This window comes from Fusarium oxysporum, chromosome VIII (assembly GCF_013085055.1).
Source record: "Fusarium oxysporum Fo47 chromosome VIII, complete sequence".
Lineage (NCBI taxonomy): Eukaryota > Fungi > Ascomycota > Sordariomycetes > Hypocreales > Nectriaceae > Fusarium > Fusarium oxysporum.
Window position 1 is genome coordinate 3,423,737 of NC_072847.1, and position 27,489 is coordinate 3,451,225.

At 51.7% G+C, this 27,489-nt stretch overlaps 3 protein-coding genes across 3 annotated transcripts; 1 reads left to right on the forward strand and 2 right to left on the reverse strand.

The window, feature by feature from the left end:
- Window positions 1–1,106: 1,106 nt before the first annotated feature.
- Window positions 1,107–2,788, reverse strand: FOBCDRAFT_143082 (major facilitator superfamily domain-containing protein; the record flags this gene model as incomplete). Its single annotated transcript, XM_059608154.1, has 4 exons — window positions 1,107–1,288; window positions 1,348–1,999; window positions 2,057–2,462; window positions 2,517–2,788. 4 exons carry the CDS (start codon window positions 2,786–2,788, stop codon window positions 1,107–1,109), a joined length of 1,512 nt encoding a protein of 503 aa, XP_059467791.1.
- A 572-nt stretch (window positions 2,789–3,360) lies between these two features.
- Window positions 3,361–4,446, forward strand: FOBCDRAFT_278623 (alcohol dehydrogenase ADH4; the record flags this gene model as incomplete). Its single annotated transcript, XM_031187593.2, has 1 exon — window positions 3,361–4,446. One exon carries the CDS (start codon window positions 3,361–3,363, stop codon window positions 4,444–4,446), a length of 1,086 nt encoding a protein of 361 aa, XP_031034858.2.
- A 110-nt stretch (window positions 4,447–4,556) lies between these two features.
- FOBCDRAFT_297701 (uncharacterized protein) lies at window positions 4,557–27,488 on the reverse strand (the record flags this gene model as incomplete). Its single annotated transcript, XM_054706646.2, has 3 exons — window positions 4,557–10,465; window positions 10,520–18,178; window positions 18,230–27,488. 3 exons carry the CDS (start codon window positions 27,486–27,488, stop codon window positions 4,623–4,625), a joined length of 22,761 nt encoding a protein of 7,586 aa, XP_054562621.1. The 3' UTR covers window positions 4,557–4,622.
- Window position 27,489: the final 1 nt, after the last annotated feature.

Consider the following 27,489-nt stretch of genomic DNA (forward strand, 5'->3'; position numbering starts at 1 on the left):
ACGACCTGCATGAGTTTGGGTTATATATCGCGCTTGAACATCCCCTCGGTCGGGCCGATAATTGTGGAGGACGAAGGAATGCGTGTCTGGTGGGCAATTTACTTCCTCGGAATTTTGAATAATTACTCGTCCAAAGAGTGCGACCGATTGCCAATCATCCGCGAAGCTAGTGTAGGCGAAGTTCTGCCAGGGGACGATGTATCATGGAGCGAATCCTCCTGTCCAACATATTCTGCATCCCCGGCAACCCTGTCTTTTTCAAGAGAACAAAGCCCAACAAATCCAGGTCGATTTCCCCACTTAATACAAGCTGCCTTCAGTCTGCAACGTGTTCTACAATTGACCAGGAAAGCTTTTTCGCTCACAGAGCCATCTATTGAGGATGAATTGTGGAAGCTTGATTCATATCTTCAACAGGAGATACATGGCGCATTGAGCATATCTCAATTGAATGTGCAGCATTCATATTCCGTTCTGTCCATATACCTTATGTAAGTCAATCCTCGACAGAATCATTGGCCTGACTCAAGGTTCATTGACTGTGATAGCTCGATAATCGAACTGCACACAACCAGGCTACTGCGCTTGAGTAATCAAAACAACATAGAGAATTCAACAGAGCTATCTATAGCGGCTCTAGAAATGGCCTTAAAGGTCGTAGGAGATTTACTACATGCGGATGGTCTCGGGAATATTCTCGACGTAAAACAAATGCCTCTTACGGCGTTGTTGCTCCTGAAAAATGCAGGATCGACAGTCTTGCTGTTGGAATCGCAGTATGAGCGTCAGACTGGGGATGTACTTCGAACCATTCTTGAAGTATTACGTGCACGGGCAAGTGGGCGATGGTGCGCAGCAGGTCAGTCTTTCGCCCTGATTTTCCTCGGCAAATTAACTCAGCTTCCTCTACTAGACGATATTCGGTTGGAACTCCAAAAGGCAAGGGACAGAGATTTACATTATAGAACTACAATTCCAATGTAAAACTTGCCGTAATGGCCCTTCAAGTTTCGAAAAGACCTGGTATAGAGCCTTTGGGAAGCAAGGTACAAGCTTGTGATAATCTTGAGTCTGGTGGAATTGAAATTCTTAAGGCCAAAAACCTCCTAAGCCGTAGGAAAATGCAACTTTCCAGTCTTGATCCTCAATGTCTTTCCAAATACTTGTAATAAAATAATAATAAGAAATGCAAAAGCACAAATACCAGCCTGGGTACCAAAGCTGACTTTAGCGCCTACAGAATGAGCCCACTTGACTTGAAAATAGCTGATAATAAACCCTCCAGCAGCTACAGGGTGTCAGCAGTAGTCGGTAAAATGTTGTATGAATAGGAATACGTTAACTTACTTCGAGCAAAATTAATCCATGCAGAGACCTCCCCTGATGCTTCTGGATAACTGTCGAGGTTATACGCATTCAGAGCAACTGTGGTTACCATTATACCAAAGACATATAGGCCCCAGAACAGGGCTGTAATCATGAAATGATACCCGTCTTCAAGAGCGAAACCCAGTCCGACTAAACCAGCAAGCATGAACGGTGTACTCAGCCAAATTGCACGCAGTCTGATTTCTGGCTCAAAGTGACCGTTGTGCGTCTTGATGAATTGGCGTGCAATTCCATCATGCAGCCAGTGGCCAACTACCTCACCCAAAATAGCGCCAACAACCGGTGTGAAATAGAAAAAGCCGATCTGCTTAGGACCAAAGTTGTATAATGGTGTGAGGAAGATTGACAAGGTTGTGTTGATGCCAACAACCCACGCAAAGGTCAGTAGGTAGTAAAGGCAAGACAGGAAGACAGTAGGCTTAATGATGACACGAAAGGGTCGCATGCAAGCCTGACCGAAGCTGTTGCGGAGGTGGCGGGATTGATACTGGGCAAAGCCCAACAGGTTGGCGACACGTGATCCTCTGGGTGGTTGATTCGCTGCAGTGATGCGACGGTCATAGTAGGTCTCTTCTACAAACAGGATTGTAAGGATGAGCGCGAGTGAAGTCTGTTATGCTTCGGTCAGCTTTAAACTTCAGGTTATAAAGACTGTAGTCAGTCGCACCTCAGCAAAGTAGACCCAGAATGCAACGGGCCACGGGAGTGTCGTGATGATGAAGGCAGTCAACAGTGGTCCCATATATGGAGAGAGGATAATAAAAGCAGCCCAAATGTTAATCTTGCGAGCACGTTCGTGGAAAAAGAACATGTCAAAGATGAACATCAATCCTCCGCCTTGGGATACAGTACTAAAGAAGCCATTCAGGATACGAGCAGCCATGAAAGACTCAAAGGTCGTAGCAGCGGCACACCAGGCAGCTGTGGCTGTGGCGAGGACAAGAAAATAGAATAAAACGGGCAGACGGCCTGCCCATGCGGAGAGGGCTACAACAAAGATACCGCCTGCACCAAGCATGAAAACATTACCAACTTGTGAGTGGTTAACTGTGTCTGGACTCATGTTCCATTGCCTAGAGAAAAATAATGAATAGGTTAATTACGTCTGTAAAAGAGTCTTTACTTACTCTGCCTGCGGGATGAGAGTAACAGCGCCGGTCGCACTACCATAATCAGGAAGAAAGGCTGCGAAACTGATGATGAAAAGAATCACATGTTTCTTGACAGGACTCCAGTTGAGAGGATCACGCGCATCGTCAGAAGGTTGTGGAATCAGAACAGTATGGCCATCCTTGGCGGTCTTGAGATTGCCATGGTGTTCAGTGTCGACCTTGGCTATATAGCCTTCTGAATCTTTGAGATCTGAAGGCAATGCAGCCTCGCAGACTTGTTCATCCATTGACTGCTCTGGTTTAAGATAGTCCATGCTGGTGTGAGCTAAGATCTATAGTGATTGATTTGTAAGTAGCTTGTCACTGAGCTCAGATGCAACAAAAGGGAAACTATACGGACTCCAATAAATGGGCTGCCCAGAAGTGAAGGTCTGCTTTAAGAAGATCTGCAACAGAGGGGAAGTCCATGCTTTATGTTTGGACTCTCCAGCCTGCTATTAGGACCTCCGGCAGTATTGTGACCGGATCTGATCCCCGGATGCGGGGAAATAGGATGTGATGCGAGATCCGATCTAGAGTCTACGATCCCCCTGGAGCACGGGGCCCCGCGTCTGCAAGTACTCTAGCCTCCGGAAGAACATCCGGTTTCTCGGAAAACATTAAACTCAAATTCGAATCTTCCGCCTTCCGGTCTCAACATCTCAAGTTTTCCGGGTCATCCGGATCTTCCGGTCCAATACAAAACAAAACAACTGAGTGAGATATTTTAATAATCTATTTCGGCGTGAAAGTCTGTTAAACGAACAGCCTCTCAGTAGTTGGCTAGGTTCATCACTGCAACAATTTCTGCATACCCAACATGAAAGACTTTGAGTACAATGTCCAGACAAACCGGGTTGTCTTTGCTTCCGGCAGTATCAGAAAACTCCCAGCCGAGATCAAGCGCCTTCAGGTTTCCCGACCACTCCTCCTTTGTACGCCTGGGAAGAGCCACCTCGCAGATCAACTGTCTGCTATCATCAAAGATGCTTCTATAGATGTTGCTGGTATCTTTCCCTACGCGACAGCACACACCCCAACATCGGTAACAGAGCAAGGAACTGTCTTTCTGGGCTCTGTATCAGCAGACTGCGTTGTTTCTATCGGCGGAGGATCGGTAATTGGACTCGGAAAGGCCATCTCTATCCGTTCAGGTGTACCTCACATCTGCATTCCAACGACTTATTCGGGCTCGGAAATGACTCCCATTCTCGGCGAAACGCAAGACGGCCTCAAAACTACTCGATCTGACCCTAAGATCCTGCCTGCTGTAGTCATCTACGATGTGGACTTCACCTTAACCTTACCACCTATAATCTGCAGTACATCCGGAATCAACGCAATCGCCCACGCAATTGAGGCACTCTACGCCCCAAATGCCAACCCAATCAATTCTATACTTGCCCTTGAAGGCATAAAATCATTGGCTGAAGCTCTGCCTCAAATTGTCGAAAACCCCAACTCTAAGGCTCCTCGAGATCAGGCTCTATATGGTGCATGGCTTTGTGGCACAGTCCTAGGCAACTCATCAATGGGACTCCATCATAAAATCTGCCATGTGCTCGGTGGATCGTGTGGACTTCCTCATGCTGAAACGCACACTGTTATGCTTCCCCATTCCTTGTCTTACAATGCACCCTGTATCCCTGAACAGATGGCCAAACTAGCCGCTGTTCTCCCTGGAAGCGACGGGGATGCGCTGAAAGGATTAGACTTACTACTGGGAAAGCTGCCAGTACCCCACGGATTAAAGGAGTTGGGAATGAAAGAAAGTGACATTGAGAGAGCAGCTCAGATAGCCACAAGTAACCAATACCCCAATCCGCGACCTTTGGAGTTCAAATGGGTTTTTGAACTACTGCGGCGAGCTTGGGCTGGGGAGCCTGGAAAATCAAATCTACAGTAAATAGTTCTATGCAACCAGTTAATTGATCCAGAGCATCAATGGAACAGTCACGGCTGTAAGAGACAGAGAAAGGCTCCACAATAGCCGATTGCACTGCATGTTATGTACATAAAAGAGAGGCTGAGAATAACTAACAACAAAGAAAAAGGAAACCTTATACATGATACACCAGAATACTACAATAGAGCATAAGGATCCTTTGAGAAGACCGAAATCCTATCGCAAAGAAAGTCAAACATCTGCTCTGCGAAGTCCTTGCTTATAGTTCCATCCCCATTATAAACCAAACAAACTTCAGTGCTGTTGACATCTTGAGGCGTCGTCACAACACTTAAGTCAGCACAGTCTTCCTGCGAAGCCATCACACCAACTTGGTACGTGTTCCCCCCCATTGTGAAACTCTCTGTCCGCGGCATACTCTGATGTTGAACAACAGTAGAGAAACCGTTGACTCCATCATCATCCCAGTCAGTGCACTTGTTGATGATCTCCCTGAAGCCTAGTGTCTCATACGGCATATTGTCCACCTGCTGGTTTTGGATGTATTGAAGGAGATCTAGAACGGTCCATGAGGGTTTGTGGCGAACACGTACGGGAACAACGTTCAGGCAGGGGCCGACAAGGCTTTCGATGCCGGGCACATTGCTGCTATTGCGTCCACTGATAATGTTGCCGAAAACGACGTCCGTCTTCCCTGTGACTCTCGCCAATGCTGAGGCCCAGGCAGCCTTGATGACAGTAGAGGTTGTGATGTTGACTGACGCAAGCGACAGTGTAGAAACGACCTTTCTCAAGACCTGGATAGGGCTTGTTTGTAAAGATATATGCCGTCGTTGGATGACGTTGGTGGGAGCGGAATCCTTCAGAAGGGCCCTCCAGTACGCGTAGCATCCTTGCTTGTTCGTCCCCAACACCCTCTGGATGTAGCTTGCGTATGAGGGTATGGGATGAATAGGCTCACCCTCACATGAACCTTTCAGACTCTGTAGGATAGTTGAGAAGCATACACCGTCATACTGTGCGTGAGATATCCTGATGAAGATCCGATGTCGTTCCGATGACTTGAGTCGCGCTACTATGAAGCGGAGGGAGGGTTCATGAGGATGCGGAACCTCGTGCTGATAGGCTGACCTAAGCTCTGAAGTAAATTGATCTATGCTCTCAACGTCTTCAACAATGAGAGTGGGCTGGACCTGTCGGAGGATGACCTGCAAGTAACGGCCTTGATGATAGACAAAGACGGTGCGCAAGATGTCGTAGGCTGCAACAACATTGGTGATGCTTTCTCGAAGGAGAGCTATGTCAAGCGCGCCTGAAGAATCCAGATGGAAGTAGTTGAGCTGCCATCGTGACTTGAGAAGGCTTCCGTGAATGGCCTGGTCTTGAAAGTCGGTAGTTGGCAGGACGTCGATAATGCTGGCTCGTGACACGCCGACAACAGGGCAGATGTGACTTCGAACGAATTGCTCAACATCATCTGTGTCAAGCATGCAGAGGGGCTTGTAAAGCTGTTCACTGGTGTTACAATTTTCCTTCTTAGAGGTCGAGATATCCACGTGGTCATAGCTAGAAGCCCTGTCACTATCCTTGTATGACTTATCGTTGAGGCAATCCAACAAGGAACCGAATTCCGGATTCTTGAAGATATCGGCCACAGTGAGCGGCAAGTCCAGCTCTCTGGCATTGCCGACCATCGACATGGCGATAATCGAGTCACCGCCGGATTCGAAGAAATTATCAGTAGGTGAAATTGCACAACCCTCATACTCGAGACTGTCTCTCCATAATGCGGATAGTTTGTTGTGGAGATGCTTCCTGTCGCGGGAGAATGAGTTACACATGTTGGACGACATGGAGGCTGCGTCGCCAACGTCAATCAAAGTCGAAGATGCACTGATCCCCGAGCTGTGTGTTTTGGGTTGGTTGTTTGCATCGTCATGTTCGGACGTTGAGCCGTCAACCTCGGGTGAATGCGTATATGTGCTGCGAGCCACCGGTGAGCTCTGTAATAGTCGAAGGTGGGCCAGAGCGCTCTCGCTGTGATCGATAAAATCGTTTAGTAGCTCGGACATGTTCACAGCGAGATCCTGGGCCTGTGAGCTTGAAACTATATTGGTCCAGTAACGGAAGACAATGCCTTCGTCACCTCGTGTAGCATTGGCGTTGAGCGTGACGGCGTACTCGCTTGGGTCATAGGCTTCAACAGCTTCGTAGGTTAGCGAGTTGGGCTCGGAGACACTTGATACACCGGCGTTTTGGATGGACACCGCTGTGTTGAAGAAGCCCCGTTTGGCTTGGCCCAAGGCATGACTAACACGAGATAGAGAGAAATGCTGGTGAGGTAGACTGGCCATGTAGTCATGCCGAGCACTGCGGAAGAGTGTCTTGAGAAGCGTCTCGGGCGTAAACTGGAAGCGGAATACGAGCATGTTGATGAGAGGACCGACAATGCCTTCAACGCCATCGATACGGGCATCACGTCCAGACGCTAGATAGCCAAAGCACACATCATGGCGGTCTGTGTAGGCTCCGAGCAGCAAAGCCCATGCCACCATGACTATGTTGGAGAATGTCACCCCGAGTTTGGAACCAAGCGATTGTAGCTCTGGGAAACGATCGAAATGGACAGTAACAGACTTTAGGCGGCGGTGAGCCGTTAGGTCGGGGTTGATTGTAGGGAACGCGGTGTGTTGTGATCCCGAGAGGTAGCCTTTCCAAAAGTCAAGACTGGATGCTGTGGATTGGTTGGAGATGTATTTGATGTACTCCTTGTATGAAGGGGCTCGAGTTGGAGGCAAGCTGTTGGTGTATGCGTTGGAGATATCCTGGAGGAGGACCGATGTCGAAGCACCGTCGGTAACTGCGTGGTTCAGTTCAAGCTTCATGAAAACCTTTCCTTGTGGTGTTTCGCAGATGGTGATCTGATAGGGGAGCATAGGGCCATCGTGTCTCTTATTAGTCTCGCCGAGGGACCTGCAATTTAGCTCGGCCATGACGTCGATCTCCCGACACTTGATCGTGCTGATGCGAGACTCGAACGGCCGCAGCACGACCTGATCGAATGAGCCGCCTTGACGCAGGCTATCAATAAAGATGGTTCTCAATGCTGGATGACGCTCAATGACTTTGTGACAAGCCTGGAGGAGCTTTGCAGTATCGATCAATGAGCGGTTGGGGAGAGTAACTTCAAGGACAACGTGGAATAGATACTGCGATGGATCTAGGAGTTGGCTGAGCAATATGCCCGTCTGCATAGGGGAGCATGGGTATATATCCTCGACCATGTCAAATGAAACATGAGCATTGGGAAGATGTGTAGTGATGATCTCGTGCAGATCCGCGTAGCTGATGGGCAAGAGAGGAAAGTCGCTGAGTGTGGGGGCAGAAGGGGTCTCGGCAAGCTTTCTCGTAGTATTGATGAGGATCTCCTTACAGTTGGACACCCATTTCTCGATACCGTCTTGGCGAAGCATGTGTTGATTATACATCAAGGTGAAGGCAATGCCCTCATCAAGTACAGATATAGAAATCTCAAAGAGAGCCAGACGGCAGGTCTCAGGCGCGACGTCGGAAATAGCGAGAGTGTCTTGCTCCGTGAATGGAAAGTCAAGCGTGCTAAAGAGAGAATTGCCGTGGCCTGATTGTTGAGTGCGACCGAGATAATTGAGCAAAATCTCCATTGGTTCGTCATTGCCTGACTCGGTGAGGTAGCGATGGGCAAAGTACGGGCGGCCATTGCTAGGAACGCTGCGGCGCACATCTTTCACCCTCCGAACATGGTCGATGTCATCGCCGTGATCGAGACTCTGTCGTGATACGTGTACAGGGCAGAGCGAGGTGAACCATCCGACAGTCTGTGAAGGGTCAATCGTTTGATCCCAAGGTTCGCGGCCATGCCCTTCGTTGAACAGTGTTGGCAGCTCCCGCTCGACGAAGCTCTGTGCAAAGGATTTGAGAATTGCCGTGATGAATAGATCTAGGGGTTCAGTCTTGAAGGCTCTGTGCGAGTCACCCAGTATGGAGGAGACGACATCAGTCTCTGTGATGACGAAAGACTTTTGTTTCATGTCTCCGTAGACGTTGGCAGTCTCTGATATGCCCCAGAAATCCAAGTCGGCTGGTTGTATAGCAAATGGCAGAAGTGTTGCACCATTGTCGAGGGAATTGACATGTTTGATCTGTAAAGCATTCCATCTGCGGAACGAGAGGGGCTTGGAAGATGGCGAATAGGTAGAGGTCAGTAGTGCCTCGAGGTCGTGGATGATATTAATCCAAGAAATGATGTCGACGACCAAATGATGCGCTACAAGTGACAATACTTGAGAGCCATCAGACAGTGTGAATAGGTCGACTGCAAAGACGGGCCCATAAACATCAATACTGCTCTGGCTGGCGGCTACGATTAGAATCATGTCAGGTTCCGAAGCAACCCCGTGATTCTTGAAACCATAGGAACCTTGAATATGTGAGGCGATGTGCTGTGTCCACTTCGCATCAGGGGACTTGTTGAACCGCGCGCGAAGCATCGGATGTCTCTCAACAATAGCATCAAGAGCGTTTTGGAGGCTAGATATGTCGACAGGCCTGCTGATGGACAAGAGTTGGCTCTGGTTGAGGCGATCTCCACCGTCCCTGTCGATGCTGTTGTTGAAGAAGAGGCGTTGAATTGGGGACAGCTCGAATGCTTGATCGTCATCTTCCTCGTAGAAGTCAAGCACTTGGTGTTCTTTGGCGGCGACGACAGTGGCTAACTCCGAAATTCCCTTGGCGCTCAAGATGTCCTGCATAGTCAATGCAATTGATTGGTCGTGGCAGCGCGTAAGTATTTGGATTGCCATGATGGAGTCGCCGCCGAGAGAAATAAGAGAACGGTTCAGAGGCGTTTCCGTCTCTGAAATGTTGAGGACCGACGCCCAGATACGCCTGAGCTGCTGGCTAGCTGGTGTCATTACCGCGTCCACAGCATCTTGGCCGTGATCCAAGTCGACGGTGATCTTGCAAAAGTCCACATCTGCATCAGCAAGCCAACTGCTCGCACTCGCTCTGTCGAGCTTGCCAGATAGTAAGAGGGGAATGGCTCGGACCGCCAACCAAACCGACGGAACCATATATGGTGGAAGCGTCTCGGCGAGATCGTGTTGGAGCGCGCAGATCTGTGTTCGGGCAGCATCCATGGCGGAATCGTGAATAGGGACAAAACCAGACGTAGCAAGGGATGACTCGGCGGGCAAAGGATCTTGGAGAGAAGTAATGGCTACCAGTCGGCCCTTGAAGATGCCAGATTGTGGTAGATTGACCAAGACCTGGCGGATGCGCGGGTCAGATTCAAGGCAAGCCTCAATCTCACCGAGCTCCATGCGCTGGCCGTGAAGCTTGACCTGGTGATCCTTGCGCCCTAGATAGTCGAGAGACCCATCAGGACAATACCTGACCAAGTCGCCAGTCTTGTACAGACGCACGGGCTCGCTCGTGAAAAGGTACATCCATGCTGGGTCCTTGATGAACGATGCAGCCGTCCGATCCCTGTCGTTCAAATACCCGCGGGCCACAATGGGCCCGCTGATGAGAAGCTCTCCTACACATCCCACAGGGACAAGGCAGTTGTGATCTCTCGGATCGACGACCCAAGTGTGGTTCCCGTCCATGGCGTGGCCGATATTCGCGGGGTCCTTGGTAGAAACAGAACTGTTTGCAACCGCAAACATGGTACACTCAGCTGGCCCGTAGCCATTCATCAGCTCTACCTTGTCTCCCCAGGCACTGATCGTTTCGGTGGTCAGATTCTCGCCTCCACAGATCAGTGTCTGCAATGTCTTGAACTTGGAGGGGTCCTGTAGATTTGCGAGTGAGGGGGTTAGGAATGCCCAGGTGACCCCGAGGGTGTTCATGGAACCGGCAAGATCGGTAATTCTCATATCCTCGCTGGGAACGCAGACACAGGCACCAATGGTGAGTGGAGCGAACGTCTCTCCGATTGCGATGTCGAATGCATAGGACGCAAAATGGAGTACTCCCGAAGCTGGATTCATGTTCATGCGTTTCATGAAAGCCCTCGAGCTTGTTACAAACGAACCATGTTCAATGACCACTCCTTTCGGCTTTCCGGTACTGCCGGAGGTATAGATGACAAACGCGGCATCTCGAGGTGCGACGGCTGGCAGATCATGCACAGAAACATGTTGACAAGGTAGCTGCATAGTGAAAAGCTCAGCCTCGATCAAGACAACAGACTCGACAAGGCCCTGAAAGCGCTCTGAATATTGCGGAGCGCACAACGCAACACGGGCCTTGCAGTCGCGGGTGATCTCGGCATGGCGCGCAGAAGGATGCGCAGGGTCCAAGGGAACGATGGCGCCGCCGGTGAGTATCACAGCGAGCATCGAGACTGTCGTCCAGAGAGATTTATCCATACAGCATGGAACCAGTTCATTAGCGCGTACACCCTTTTGCATGAGTATCCTGGCGAGGTGCGAGGCGTGTTGAGCAAGATCATCGTAGCTGAGTTGACCGTCCCAGGCGTGAATGGCGGTGTCGTTACCATTTGTTGCTACTGACTGCCAGAACAAGTCGGGAATGCTCTCTTCTGAAGTCTCAAGAACTCGGCTGTTCCATCCTCTGATCATCTCCACGTCCTCTTGGCCATAGAGCCGAAGTTCCGATACCTTACGAGTAGGTTGCCGAAGCGATAGATCCGTGAGTTGTTCTACCAGCGTCTCGAACTGCTGGGCGATGCGCTGCGTCTGCCAACTCGAAACGACCTTGTTGTCGTGGTGAATAGTCAAGACGAGCTCGTGCGCCTCGATGGAGCATTCGACAACAAGGGGATATGTGAAGAAACTTTGCTGACCCACCTCGTCTTGGATCGGGTTCAACAGGTCATTCTGGCCCGTTCCTTGGTCGGATGACTGTATGACCAGCAAGTTCTGGAAGTCACAAGCGACTGCTATGGCATCGTCTAAACGTCTGATGCGCTGGAGGCCCGCATGCTGATGGGGGATTACCTGCGTGGCTCGTGCATGAAGACTCTTCAATAAGTCGCCAATGGTACTGTTGCGATCGATCTGAACTCTTGAAGGCACCGTGGTTAATGTAGGTCCAAGAATGTCTTGTACATGATCGAGGGCAATGTCACGTCCAGACAGGGTCTCGCCGAAGACGACATCGTCAGCTCCAGTTTGAGACCCCAGGACAAGCGCCCATGCTGCGCGGACGATTGTTGGGATCGTTATGTCCATTCCAAGTCCGTTTCTGCTGTACTGGATCGTATGTGTCAAAGACTCATGACATGATTGCGCGGCTGGTGCAGAAGAGACTTTAGGGAAATGAGATACGGAGGAGGCTTCTTGGAACCTAGCTCTCCAAAAGTCGTCAGAAGCCTCAGCGTCAATGTCGGCTAGGTACTTGATAAAGTTGGCGTATTCGACCACGGGCTCATGGGCAGTGTCTCCATGGTAGAACTGAGATACTAGCTTGAGTAGAGAGGGCATACTCCACGCATCGTATAGCGCGTGGTGGATGACCCATACAAAGTGGCAAGGCCCATCACCAGGCGAGCTAACGATACTGTAGCGGGCTAAAGCTCCTCCGTTGTGCTCAGGTACCGATCCAGCCTTGGTAGTGGCAGACTCGAGATCGTCATGATTCTCCCACTCGATTTCGTGGGGCGCAAGGACAGCTTGGTAGGACTTAAGTGAGAGGGTGTTCACGATACGCGTTCTCAAAATGTCGACTCGGTCAACGGTATTCTGCCAAGCCAGCTTGAAACGATCGATGGAGATGTCCAAGGGAAGCTCGAAAACATACCTCGCGACATATGCACCAGGCTGCTGCAAGGACGAGGCAACAAGACCCTCTTGGAGAGAGCTACAAGGGTAGACATCCAGGATCTGGCTCTCCTGCACGCCGCACCGACCTGCAACCTCGTGCAGAAGCAACGAAGGGTCTTCAACGTCTGAAAGAAGCGAAAACGGGTCTACGATTGAGACAGGAGTTTCGTCCGAGTGTTTGCATGACATGGCCATGTCTGACAAGACAGGGTTGTTGAAGATGGCCATGACGGTGATGACAACGCCTTCCGTCCTGGACGCCGCAACGAGCTTCATGGCGTCGACTGAATCACCACCGAGTCTGAAGAAGCTATCGCCTTTGCTGATCTGGTCGATAGGAATGTTCAACACTGTGGCCCAGGCTTTCTGTAGCTTGCGCTGCATCGCCGTGGTAGGGAGGTTCCCAGTTCGAGCCGTCCCAGAGAGCTTATAGGAAGCCATGAGCTGAGGTGGTATAGACTTGGCAATAACCTTGAGTCTCTGGCGATCGAGTTTCCCAGCCAAGGTCAATGGCATCTTTGACAGTGGGATGTAGATGGTAGGGACCATGTACGATGGTAGAGCATTCCTGAGGGCTGACTTGAGAGACTGGGCAAGTTCAGTTGAAGCACTCGACATGCTTGCTAGAAGTGGGTCAACATCGTGGGTAAAAGTATCCTCGACATCATCGTCACTGGTAAAGAAGACGGCTAGTGCCTTGGTTGACGTCTTGCTCTGCGGAACAACTATATCAACAGCGGCTTGAATGTGGTTTGGTACGTTGGCTTGAACATGATACTCGATCTCGCCAAGCTCTATACGTTGTCCATTGAGTTTGATCTGTGTGTCCTTGCGCGACACGTACTTGAGAGATCCATCCGAGTTGTACATGACCAAATCACCAGTCTTGTACAGACGACCTATGCCATCTCCCTCAAGCTTCATGCCTTGACGCCATGATGGAGGTTCGATGAATGCCTCCTTTGTCTTTGTCTCGTTGCCAAGATAGCCTCTGGACACAATGGGCCCTTCCACGAGTAGTTCACCGATGCTGCCGACTGGCATAAGGCGATTGTGGTTTCGCCCATCGACAACCCAGCAGCGACTACCAACAGCATTACCGATAGTAGCGGAGTCACTGTTGAGGATGCTTCCGTCATGATCAACCTTCGTGCTCGTTGCAGCGATAACAGACGTCTCACTGGGGCCGTAAGCGTTGATCAGAGTGGCGTGGCCAGCCCATTTCGTAATGTGGTCTCTTGACATGGCTTCGCCGCCGGTGACGAGGACCTTGAGAGTAGGAAGGCTGCCCGGCTTGAGAATGCTTGCGACAGATGGCGTAAGCAGAGTCCAGTTCACGTTAAACTTGGTAATGGCGCCTGTCAAGTCGTTCATGCGGTCTTGGTCGCTGGGGATACAGATACAGCCGCCTACTAACAAGGTGGAGAGGATCTCCATGACGCTGGCATCGAATGTGTGCGACGCGAACTGCAGCACACGAGAGGTTGATGTCATCATGATAGCCTTGGCGTGAGCGGTACCTCCAGTGGTGAAGGATGCATGCTCGATTATCGTACCCTTGGGAACGCCTGTCGTTCCTGAGGTGAAGATGATGTAGGCAGCATTTTCAGGCCGAACCGTGACTCTGGGCGAACCTGGCAACACGGGGGGCAGCAACGACATAGTCTCCTTGCCAAGAGGAATAGCCGGTAGGTCTAGGCTCTCGAATTTGGTCTTCAGGGACGTGGAGCAGATGATCAGCTTGGCGTCAACATTACTGACCAAGAACCTGATACGATCGGGCGGATGAGTAGGGTCCAGAGGAACAAAGGCGCCGCCGGCCTTCAAGACTGCCATCATGGCAACGACGGTCCATGCTGACTTTTCGAAACAAAGCGGGATATACATCTCGGGCCCGACGCCGAGAAAGACGAGGTACTGAGCAAATCGCGAAGCCGCTGCATCAAGTTCAGGGTAGGTAAAGGTGGCATCCCATGCGTCGATAGCGGGTGTATGGTCAGGTAGTCGTTGACAGTTGTGCTCAAAGACGTGGTGCACACATTCGTTCAACACCTCGGGCTCGGCATTGTTCCACGAAATCAACTGCTGTCTACCATGGTCACTGAGAATGTTCAGTTGGCCTACCGGAATTGCCGTGTCACATCGCGCCATTGAGGAAAGGACCTGGTCGAATGTAGAAGCAATGTTGGCGGCCTGCGCGTCTGAGACTTTGTCTTGCCAGTAGCATAACTGGAGCTCGACATTTGAGTCCCACACTTCGACGTTGACAGTCATGTCGTATTCGCTAGGGTCCTGCGCATCTCTGACGTCGAACGAGATGGCACCGGTTGCCATGTCTTTGGAGACTGATCTACGCTGGAAGGAATAGGCGGTGTTGAAGAGAGGCTCGTTGGAGATACCCATGGCGTGCTGGAAGCTGGCAAGCGAGACATTCTTGTAGTTCATAGCCGTGGCGAGGTCCTCCTGAATGGCTTGAAGAACAATGTCGAGGCTGGCGAATGGATCGAGGCGGACTCGGCAGACGAGCATAGTGATAAATACGCCAATTGCCTCGTCAATGCCACTGACGGGAACGTCTCTGTCAGCGACGAGATAACCGAAACAAACATCGTCAAGGCCTGTGTATGCTTGGAGGACCAGTGCCCAAGCCAGTTGTAGCAGGTTGGATAGAGTGATACCTCTTTCGGTGCAGAGCGCTTGAAGCTCGGCAGCATGCGAGATACCTTGAGCAAGAGTTCGAAGAGTCCTGGGCCCTGTAGCCCCGTCAGTTAGCAGAGGCAGACAACAAGGCTCAGCTCCGTCCAAATACTCTTTCCAGTACTTGGCGTCCTGAGAGCCCCCGCTCTGCTGCAAGAAGGAGACGTAGTCCCTGTAAACTGCAAGGTTGGTAGTGTCCAGGCTGCCCTCGTACGCCAAGCCAAGGTCGCGGAACAGAATAGGCATAGAGGTTCCATCGGAGATGGCATGACTCATTTCAAGAATACACAGCACCTTATCCCCTGCGGTGTTGAAGATTGTGAAACGGTGAGGTGGGTGGTTTGTAGGAAGGCCGAGTGGTGAATGTTCACTGAGCCTCTGGTCTACCTCTGTGGCGGGACATTCAATGATGGCAACATTGATATCGTGATTCCTTAGAACAACCTGACTTATAGCGCCCTCCTGTAGCAGACTGTCCATAAAGGCGGTCCGAAGCGTAGAATGGCGATGGACCACACGCTTCCACGCGTCTGATAGCCGCTTTACGTCGACCACATCGCCTGGTCGTATGGATGTAACCGAAAATGCGATCGAGTAAGAGTAGTATCCAGGGTCCTTGATCTGGGACAAGAGGATGCCCTGCTGAACAGAGGAGCATGGATATACTGCTTCAACATTGTCAAGAGTGATGCCCACCTCATCGAGACTCTGTTTAACCTGGGACTCCTTCTTGAAGGCCAGAGGAAGCAAAGACAGATCCGGGGATGGCTCTCGTATAACCTGGGATAAACTTTGGGCTGCTCGGTGTATATAGTCCCTACAGCTCTGAGTCCATCTGCTGATAGACGACTGGTTGTGCATGTGGCGGTTGATGGAAAAGTCAAAGGTTAGCCCTTCGTTAGTGAAAGAGGCAGAAATCTCGATGAGGGCTAATCGTGGGATGTTGGCCCCAATGTCAGACAGCGAGCTCAAAGAGTTCAACATGTTTCCATCGACAGATTTGAACACGGAGTCCACAGTTCCAAAGTCCTGTATATGACCAAGGAAATTAAAGGCAATTTCCACTGGGAATTCGATCTGGGACTTCGAGTCAGGTAACATGCTATGAGCAAAGTACGGTCGACCGTTGCCGGGAAGCTTTCTCCGAAAGTCGCGTATCCAGCACACTACATCAAGGATGTCATGCTCAGCGGGAAGAGCTTCCGGGAGGAAGACAGGACAGAGAGTGGTGAACCATCCAACGGTACGTGATAAATCCAGACTGTCATCAGGAGGCTCTCTTCCATGACCCTCGTTGAATATGGGGGGTATCGAAGACCGGTCTGGAAATGTTTGGCGGAAGGATGCTAACAGTGATGCTAGCAAGACGTCAACAACATCATGACTGCTACCTGAGAGCAGGTTTGATGTGCCAGTGGGTATCGTCATAGTCTTTGTGATTGAGTCGCCATGGAGATTCGGTACGCCTTCCATACCCCAGTATCGGTGATCCTGTAGAGGGACTGGAATGTCGTGGAATGAACGCTCCAGAGAAGCCTTCCGAGCTTCTTCGTGTTGTTTGGAACTCCAAGTCTGGAAGGAGAATGATTTCGCTGGGCTGTGGAGAGATGCTGACAAAAGCCCTTCTAGATCCTGTACGATGATGTTCCAAGACACGACATCGACAATCAGGTGATGAGCCACGAATGTGACGATCTGGTTGCCAGTATTCTCCATCTCAAATATGTCGGCAGCAAATATCGGTCCATCAACAATGTTTAGGGTAGTCTGACGCTCCATGACCAACTCCAAGAGACGCTTCTCGTCAACCATGCCGTGTGAACGGAGGGTATAGGAGCCAGCTATATCGCTGGTAATCCGCTGGGTCCAGTTGCCATCGATCTGCGAAAAACGAGCACGCATCATGCTATGCATCTTGACGATACAGTGCAACGTATTCGACAGCTCCTGTGAGGTGATGTTGCGGCTGGTAGCCAGAGTCATGCTCTGGTTGAAGTGGTGAGAACCCAGGCCAATACTCTCAAAGTAAACCTTTTGAATAGGTGAGAGTTCAAAAGGTTTCTCCAGTTGTTCTTCATCATAAGTGACGTCCTCGACGTTCGTGACAGTAGAGGCAAGGTCGATGATGGACTTGGCTCGCATGATCTGGCTGACAGTTACAGCCATGTTGGAGGAGCGGCAAATGGCCATAAGCTTCATGGCGGATATCGAATCACCGCCGAGGTGAATAAACGACTGCTTGAACGGAACCATGTCGACCTTGAGATTGAGAGCCTTGGCCCAAGCAGCCCTAAGCTTGATCTCCACTTCCGATGGTTCTCTATCCAGAGCGGACGCCTCTTCCTGCGCGTCAAGAACGAGGTGGTATTGTTCAAGAGTCATATCCTCGACCCATCGCACGGCGCGCCTACGGTCAAGCTTACCAGAGGGGAGTAGGGGAAGATGGTTTACAACAATCCACAGAGATGGGATCATGTATGATGTCAGATGCCTTGCAAGACCCTCACGAATGCCCACCAAGAGGGACGGAGCATATTTGTGCACGATCTGCATCTCTTCATCTCCCGTCATTTCTCCTCTGATGACAGCAAGATAGTTGGGGGATATGATGGCTACCAGGCGGGCTTTGGATGGGCCGGAAGCTGGAACAGCCGCCAGACACGACTCGACGGCAGGGTCCGCGCTCAGATGATGTTCAATCTCAGATAACTCGATTCTTTGACCGTTGACTTTGACTTGATCATCCTTGCGTCCATGGAACTCAATCCCATCCTCAGTAAGCTTGACCAAGTCTCCCGTCTTGTAAAACTTGCGTTCTATGCCTGCAGCCGCGGTTGGGAACTGTTGACACCACTTCGGATTGGTGATGAAGGATTCTGCCGTTCTCTCGGGGTCATTCAGATACCCTTCAGCGAGGATGGCGCCTTCTATCACGAGCTCGCCCACAGCGCCGACAGGCATGAGTCTGTCATGGTTGGCGGCATCAGTGACCCAGCAGATACCACCCACTGCATGACCAATATTCGAGGGAGAAGAATCCAGCGTAACACTGGGGTTCACAGCAGCTACCACGGCAGTCTCACTGGGTCCATAAGCGTTCATAAGACGAACAGACGACGCCCACGAAGAGATATGGACAGAGGACATCGCCTCACCTCCGAGCACCAGTGTTTCGAGACCAGGGACATGCGATGGCTGAAGCAGCTGGGCTACCGAAGGCGTTAACAGAGCCCAGTTGACATGCATTCGGTTTACAGCACCCGCGAGATCGTGGAGACGCTCGTCGGTACTTGGCACACAAACTGTGCCGCCGTGAATAAGCGTGGTGAGGATCTCCATGATACTGGCGTCAAATGTATAGGAGGCAAATTGCATGACGCGCGACGATTCTGTCATGTCCATGGCTTGACCGTGTGCATACGCGCCAGTGCAGAATGCTGAGTGGTCAACAATGGTTCCCTTGGGCTTTCCAGTTGTGCCGGATGTGAAGATGATGTAAGCTGGACTGTTGGCAGACAAGGATGGAGCTGCGTGCTTGGCTGGGTCGTCTTGACCCAGGGCACTATCGTCTGCCAAAGCTTGCGAGACGGAGATGATTTGCGATCCGAGCTTCATCAAGCGCTCAGCATGCTGGTCGGAGGATAGGACTACTGTGGCGCCAGTATCGGCGAGAATGCCCTTGATGCGAGCATCAGGGTGCGCTGGGTCGAGAGGCACAAAGGCAGCACCCGATTTGAGAATGGCCAGGATGGAAACAACAGCCAAAGATGACTTGTCCATGCAGAAAGGAACAATAGAATGCACTGAAACGCCATTTTCGATCATGACACCAGCAAGACGTGTAGATTGAGAGTCCAGGTCCGCGTATGTGAGGTTCCGGTCCCACGACACGACAGCGAGTTTGTCTTGTACTTGGGCTAATGTCTGATCCCTGATAGCGTCGTGGATAAGCCCCTCGAAGGGGGGAGGCGGAGTACGGTTCATATCCTGCAGCATCTGGTAGTCATTAGAGCTCAACAAAGGTATACCTCCAAGTTTCTCATCCAACAGCTCAGAAGATGAAACGGACTCCAACATGAGTGCAAAGTGATCCATGATGCGCTGCATCTGAGGCTCAGGTATCACGTTCTGATCAAAATGCACGACAGTCTCTAGCTCGCCATCTGCAAAGTGGCACGAGAGCATGAGCGGGTATGACGAGTAGAAATTAGTACCAGCCATCTCATTAGACTGCTCGCACCAAAAAGCATCCGTCGACTCTCTAGGTCCATAGTTGATGGCCAAGAGGTTCTGAGCGCCGCAAGCAAGGGCCGTATCAGCGCTGATGTTCCTGATGGACTGGATGCCAGCGAATTGATGCCTTCTCACAGCTGCTGAGCGATCCTGCACAGAGGCAAGGAGTTCAGCAACGGTCTTTGAGGGCTCAGTAACTACACGTGTTGGTACAGTCGCCAACGTGATACCCGCCATTTCCTCGATTCCAACCACAGGAGCATCGCGCCCTGTCATGGTTTCCCAAAAGACGACGTCGCTGGTTCCAGAGTAGGTAGAGACCGCCATTGCCCAGGCTGTGCGGATTCTAGTAGCAGTAGTGATCTCTGATCCCGATGTGCTCCCCAATGTTGCCTTGTGAACCATCAGGCTCGTTGCGGAAGACTGGTAATCGGCGTTGGGAAGACGTGGGAAGTGCTGGGCGGACATATTGGAAAGATAGGACTTCCAGAAGTCGGCGTCTTGAGTCGGGTCCAGGTCTGTAAGGTACTTGATAAAGTTGGAGTAGTCGGGGCTCTTGAGTTGCGTGGAACTCAAATCGTCATGATAGCATCGCTTGACCTTGTCGAGGATGAGAGGAAGACACCAGCCATCATAGATGGAATGATGGATAGTCCATACAAAGCATTTGCCTGTAGAGCCATCGTCAACGAGACCGTAGTTGGTCAATCTCGCGCCATTATGGAGCGGAAGCTGGCGTCGAATCGTGTCGGCATCGGAGAGGCTGGCAAAGGTGGACCATTGGGGTATTTCCCCGGCAACAACGACCTGCACGAACCCAGCATGTTCATGAACAATCCTCGTTCTTAGGGTTGGCTCAGCCTCCACCACGATGCTCCAAGCCTCCTGGAACCTAATGGTGTCTATGTCGGCTGGCAATCGATAGATGAGTTGGGCCACATAAGCTCCAGGCTCCTTAGTCGAGAGAGCCATGAGACCCTCTTGCAATGCGGAACAAGGATAGATATCTTGAACATCACCGACCTCGATACGAGCAGAGTCAGCAACAATTTGTCGCAACGCATTGACCGAATATTCGCCAGACAACAACGAGAACGGCTGGTATGTCGTGGTTGGGGCCTTCGATAATGGCACCGCGGACTCCGCCATATCCAGTAGGGATGGCTTCTGAAACACCCCGGCCACTGTCAAGTCGATGTTGGAGCATCGAGCAAGCGTCACGAGTTGCATGGCCCCGATTGAATCTCCTCCAAGCTTGAAGAAATGATCTTGGACTCCAATAGACGCCACGTCGATGTTCAGCAGCTGAGCCCACATAGCAGCCAGCTGTCTCTCCACTTCACTAAACGGCGCTCTGCCACTCTTGAGAGCAAGCTTGTACAACTTCATCTTCGCTGCCGGAACCGACTCTCCCAAGACCCTGAGGCTGCGCCGATTCAGCTTGCCCGACGAAGTAAGGGGCATCTTGGAGACGGGAAGCCACGCGGATGGGACCATATAGGCAGGAACTGCATTGAACAGCACAATCTCGAGGTCTTTTGCAAGAGATCTCAAAGTCTGGTCCATATCGAGTACCATGCTCTCATCGCTTGTTTCTCGGAGGGAAATATCGGCATCAGCACAAATAAAGCAGGCGAGCAATTTTCTGCCCTGTGATGTGATAAGCTCCACGGCAGATTCCCAGCCCTTGGGAAGATTCTCCTCGATGTGGTGCTCAATCTCTCCAAGTTCAATGCGCTGGCCGTTGAGCTTGACCTGGGTATCTTTCCTCCCCAAGTAAGTAAGGGTGCCGTCAGAATTGTAGCGCACAAGGTCTCCGGTCTTGTAGAGCTTGCGATCCAGTCTAGCGTTCTCAGTCATTCCCTCGATACAGGCGGGTGGAGGAACAAAAGACTGTGCCATCTTCTCTGGCAGGTTCAAGTAGCCTCTAGACACGATAGGACCATCGATGAGGAGCTCGCCTACGCAACCGATTGGGATGAGGAGGTTATGATCGGTTGCATCGACTACCCAAGCGACGCTACCAATGGCACGGCCAATGTTGCTGGCTTTCCCTGGCTGGGCGATGTCGCCACTGTAGGTCGAGTTGACGGAGCATTCAGACGGCCCGTAGCAGCACCGCAGAGACACAAAGTCGCGCCAGATGCCAACACACTTGGCAGTCACGGCTTCACCTCCAAGAGCCAGAGTCTTCAGGGTCGGGACTTCTGACGGCTTGAGGAAGCAAGCCACCGTGGGTGTTATATCAGCTAATGTGACCCTATACCTATTAATTGCTCCGGCCAAGTCATTCAGCCTCTCATGATCAGAAGGTACGCATACGCAGCCTCCCAGGCTGATGGTGCTGAAAATTTCGGCAAGACTATTATCGAATGTGTACGAAGCGAACTGCAAAACCCTCGAGTCGTGGCCGTAGCCTAGCTTGGGGCCTGAGTGCATGGCATTGCTGGCTATTCCTCTGTGCTCTAGCACTACACCCTTGGGACGCCCTGTACTACCGGACGTGTAAATAACGAAGCAGGCGTTGTGAGGTGTGACTTGGGGAAGAGGTGGTTCAAGTGCCGTTGAGATAGTTTGAAGTAGATCTGCGTCCACACCCACCGTTGTCTTGGCGATGGAGCTGAGCTTGGACACTACTGAGGGAGATACGAGGGCGATAGTAGCCCCTGTATCCTCGGCGCGAAGTCGAAGCGCCGCATCCGGGTGTGCTGGGTCCAGAGGGACGCATACACCACCAGCTTTGAGGATGGCCAGCATCGAAACTATGGCAAATGCAGATTTCTCGAAGCAGACCATCACAAAGGTTTCCAGGCCGACGCCTAAGGAACTGACGTGATGGGCCAGCTTGTCGGAGGCGCTATCAAGCTCGGCATAGGTAAAGTCCATGTCCCATGAGACAATCGCGGGGCTGTCGGGACGTGCGGCAACCTGCTGCTTGAACAGGTCATGGATGCAGCATTCAATGGCTTCGGGGATCCGTTGGTTCCATCGGCAGATCTGGTTGCTATGCCAAGAACCTAAATGGTCGAGCTGAGCAAGGGGCTGGTCGCAATGACGTAGAATATTGCTGAGCGCCTTTGTAAAAGTGCTAGCAACATTGGAAGCCTGTCCGTCCGACAGAGTATCAGACCAGTACATCAAGTCGATGGCCATGTCTCTCTCCCCTGCTTCGACGTTGACTGACACGTTGTACTCATCGGGGTCATAGGTAGGGCAGCATTCCTCGAAAACAAGGTCCGTCTGCGGGGTTGGCGGTAGCTTTCTGTACGACAAGGCCGTGTTGAACAGAACGGCGTCGGACAGCTGAAGTGCGTGGTGGACCTGAGCCAGGGGAGTGTGACGGTACTCTAGACTGTCGAGATAGTCCCTCTGCACTGAGCTCATGATGTCTCCGAAGTTAGTCGTACTGTCAACGTTGACACGGCATGTGACCATGTTGATGATGGGACCGACGGTATCACGGATACCTTCGATCGGCAGATCACGAGCCGATGTCAGATAGCCAAAGCAAACCTCATCAGAGCCAGTGTATAAACGCAACGTGACTGCCCAGGCAGCATAGATGGCGTTGACAATCGTGACTCCCTGGCGCTCACAAAGGTTCTGCAACTCAGCGACCTCGTCGAATCTGACCCTCAAGTGTCTCAGCTCCTTGACCTCCGCAATTTCCCCATCGTCCAGGACAGGGAAAAGACACGGCTCGATACCAGCCAGATAAGTCTTCCAATAGTCGATGCCGGGTTGAACCGGCTGGCTTTGCAAGGCTTTGATGTAATCGCGATACGGCGGGCCTGTCTCAGCCTTGAGACTTCCTTGATATGCAAGGGCAAGGTCGCGGAAGAGGATTGACAGCGAAGTGCCATCCATGATGACATGACTGATGTCCAACCTGCAAAAGACCTTGCCGCTCTTTGCTGTACAGACGTGGAAATGGTGTAACAGCCGGGATGCGTTGTCGCCGTGGTTCGTAGGAACTTTCAGCGCCGCAAGTGCCTCGTCGTCTGTACCGCTCTCAAACACAGTGAATGGCACTTGAACTTCTTTGAGCACTACTTGGTCGTAGATGGAATCCTCCAACGTCACGCTCTCCAAGAAGATCGTCCTGAGAATAGTATGGTACTGAACCATGCGTTTCCAAGCTGTGATAAGCTTTACCACATCCACTGTCTCGCCGCTCTTGCTCTTGACCTCGTGGAACGTGTAGGCAGCGTAAGCAGCGTTCTCCCTTGTGGTACTGACCAAGAGCCCGGACTGCATCGGAGAGCAAGGGTACGCGTCTTGAATAAAGTTCACGTCTGTGATCCCAGCCTCGGGCAGCTTCTCCTCTGTGAATACCCTCAGACGATCGTAGGTCAGGGAGAGGAGCGGGAAATCGCTTAGAGTAGGCTCAGGTGCCATTGAGGCCAGAGATGTAATGACTTCGCCAAGACTCTGCTCGCAGCAGGAAATCCACTGGCGGATCTGCGGTTGGTGTTTCATGTTCTGATTGAACCCAAATGAGAAACGGAGAGATCCCTTGACTAGGACGGCGGACACCTCAAATATGGAGATGCAAGCTGTCAGAGGCCCGACGTCTGCACCTTGGCTAGCCTCTCTAATCTCGCCGGCGATATTGCTCTCAGGAGTGAAAAGAGCACCCTCACGCTCCAGTTGCTGGTACTGGCCGAGGTAGTTGAAGGTGATCTCCAAAGGCCAGTGGCGAGAAAAGGCTTCTCTACCCTCCTTTGTTAGCCAGCGACTCGCAAAGTAAGGCCTACCGTTATCAGGAACTTTGCGCCTTGCGTCCTTGATCATCTTGACTGTATCGATGAGGCTGGACTGTGAATCTGATCCAGCAAAGACGGGGTAAATGGTAGTGAACCATCCTACCACGTTTGACAAGTCGATTGAGCTGTCCCAGACTTCTCTGCCGTGGCCTTCTGCAAACACGGCTGGGATTGGACGGTCCGTGAATATCTGGCCAAAGGAATACACCATCGCTGCCATGAGAACATCTGGGATCTCTGTGCGTAGGGCGTCATGGCACTTGGATACAAGGAGAGATGTCTGGCACGGCCCGATTTCAAAGCCTTGACGAGCCATTTGCCCATAGATATTGGGAACGTTCGTCATGCCCCAGTACTCGGCGTCTCCTTCAGGAATGCCATGGATTGGCAGTACTTGGTCTCGGGTCTGGGCGTGAGCATGCTCGGACTGCATCTTGCACCAGACCTGAAACGGGAGTGGACGATCTGTATCGCGCACAGCTTCTGGGCGGAGTAATATCTCCTCGAGCTCTTGGAGGATGATCCTCCATGAAACAAGGTCAATGACCAGATGATGCGCCACGACGAACAAGAGCTGCTCTTCTGCCCCTCGATCAATAAGATCAGCAGCGACAAGTGGACCGTGTACAGGATCCAGGCAAGTCTGGCTATCGACAAGCGAGTGATCGACGTCCTCTTGCGAAGCCAGTTTCAAGGCACGCAGTCGGTATGAGGACGTACAGTCGTTGGTGATGCGTTGTTGCCACTCTCCACTGACATCCTGCTGGAACCTCGCACGGAGCATCGAGTGCCTGGAAATAAGAGTCTCCATTGCCTTGCGCAGATCTGACTCATGGATTCGTTGGCTCGTCCGGAGGAGAAAGCTCTGATTGTAATGACCCTGATCGTAGTTGGGCCTCGAGAAGTAGAGCTTCTGGATAGGCGAGAGGTCAAAGGGTGTTTCGACCATCTCGTGCAGAAGCGCAGGCCTCTCAATATCCTTAACCTGTAGTGCCAGTGCGCTGATGGACTTGCAATTGATGATATGCGAGACTGCCAGGCCGAGGCCACGTTTCTTGCACTCGCTCATAACTTGCATCGCTGAAATGGAGTCGCCACCGACACTGAGGAAGGATTGTGTAAGGCCAAGCTGTTCTTCTTTGAGGTTCAAGACGTACGTCCAGATCTTATGTAGCTCCAGCTCAATCTTGTTTTCGCACTTAAGATCTCCCGAGCGCTGAACGACTGCTACAGGGTTCAGTTGTCGATACAGAGCCTCGCTCATGCTATCGACCCATTTTGCTGTTTGCTTCCGGTCAAGTTTCCCAGATTGGAGACGAGGGATAAACTCGACGGCAAGCCACATGGACGGTATCATGTACGAAGGTAGCCTCTTACTAAGCAGATCCTTGGTCTCTGCGATCTTTTCCTGCATGGTACTCTCTAGCTCGCCGTCGATCAGCTTGTAGGGCTTGCCGTTGGGCACGAGGTCCTGATTGAGAGCATCGCAGAGCTGAACGATGGCCAAGAGTCGGCCATTGCAGAAGCCTTCTCTCGGCAGGACGACTATGCCGTGCTTGATGCTGGCGCTGGCATTGATGTGATGCTCTATCTCTCCGAGTTCGATGCGTTGCCCGTGAAATTTGATCTGCGCGTCTTTGCGGCCGGCAATATGAAAAGTCCCATCGTGATTGTACTTGACGAGATCACCCGTCTTGTACATTCGTCTAGAGCCCGTCCGCGGTGATTGGTCTCTTACCCATGAGGGATCTTCAATAAAGGCTTCGCTCGTCTTCTTGGGCTCCTTATAGTACTCGCGTGCAAGAGTATGGCCTTCAATGACTAACTCGCCCACTGCACCAACGGGCATGAGACGGTCGTGATTGTCCCGATCCACAATCCAGCAGTGTATGCCGACCTGGTGGCCAATATTAAGAGGATTGGTCCCTTGCACCATGCCTCGGTGGACGTGCGAAACAACAGACGTCTCTGCAGGGCCGTAGCAGTTGATGAGGTTGATGTGCGACCACGAGCGGATGACAGCCTGCGTCATGGCCTCTCCACCAGTGACGAGTGTCTTCAAGGTCGGGACATTGGCGGGGTTGATGAACTTGACGAATGTCGGAGTTAACAGCGCCCAGTTTGCTCGGAGCTGCGTGATGGCCTCCTCAACTGCATTGAGTCGATCGTCTTCGCTGGGTATGCAGACACATCCACCCAAGATCATGCAGGTCAGGATCTCGGTGATGCTCACGTCAAAGGTAGACGCAGCGAATTGGAACGATCGCGTGTTGGAGTCCATCATCATTGCAGGACCGTGAGCGAGTGCACTCGACATGAGGGCTCCATGCTCGATGAGGGCGCCTTTGGGCTCACCCGTTGTGCCACTTGTGAATATCATATAGGCTCCGTTGCGCCACGATCCGCAGTCGACCTCGCCACTATTCTCAGGTAGTTCGGTAAATAGTTGATCATCGACGGGGATCAACTCGGGCGCTACACTCTCTAGCATGCATTGGTGTTGAGGGGAACACAAGATAGTCTTGGCTTGCACCTTTTGCGCGAGAGATTGTAGACGAAGCAGTGGTTGCGCAGGGTCGAGGGGTACAAAGATGCCGCCTGCTTTGAGGACTGCCAGCATGGAAACAACAACCCATTTGGACTTGTCGAAGCAGAGGGGCACAAACACTTCAGGTCCAATGCCTGAGGCTTTCAGACGACAGGCCAGACGGTCTGATAGTGACAAGACCTGCTGGTAGGAAAGACTTCCATCCCAAGCGCAAACGGCCTCTGCATCGGGTCTCAACGCTCCCTGCATTGACACGGCTTGGTGGATGCACTTGTGCACATCTCTTATAGGGTTGCTGTTCCAGGCCAAGACCTGTCGCTCATTTCGCTCACTGGACCAGTTTATCTTTGACACGAGAGTCTCAGGGCGGTTGATTATTTCCCTGAAAATCTTCTCGAAGGTGCTGCTGACGTTCTCTGCTTGATCTCGGCTCATGAAGGAAGGGTTCCATGTCAAGACAGTGTAGAGCGTCACAGGATCTATCGTCATGCGAATCTTGCACCACGAAGGAAAGTCTCCGGCGTCGTTGCTAGGCTCATGGTCGGGGCTCTGAATTGATAGAAAAGTGTTGAATAGTGTTTTGGCCTTGTTGTCGCGTACCAGAACCAGCGATGAAAATCTGCCGGTGAGAATATCCTCGACACGCTGATTGGCAGGCAAACGAACATGCACAGCTTGCCTCATGCGCTCTGCAGGGCCCGACGTTTCGGTAACGTTGTGCTGACTGTCAAAGCCGAAGCACACATTGTCCATCCCGGTGAAGCAGCCAAGAAGGATCGCCCATGTTGCCCAAAGAGCAATGCACGTGTCGCTCAGATCGTCAGATGCAACGTGATCTATCTGGGAGGCATATCCCAGGTACTCAGAACGTGTCACCTCAGCCAGATCGAACTGCGGGAACATGGCAGGCTCCAGGTCCGGCATTGACTGATCAGCGGTCCTGAGACAGGCGCAAGAAGCAGTGGGTGCCATT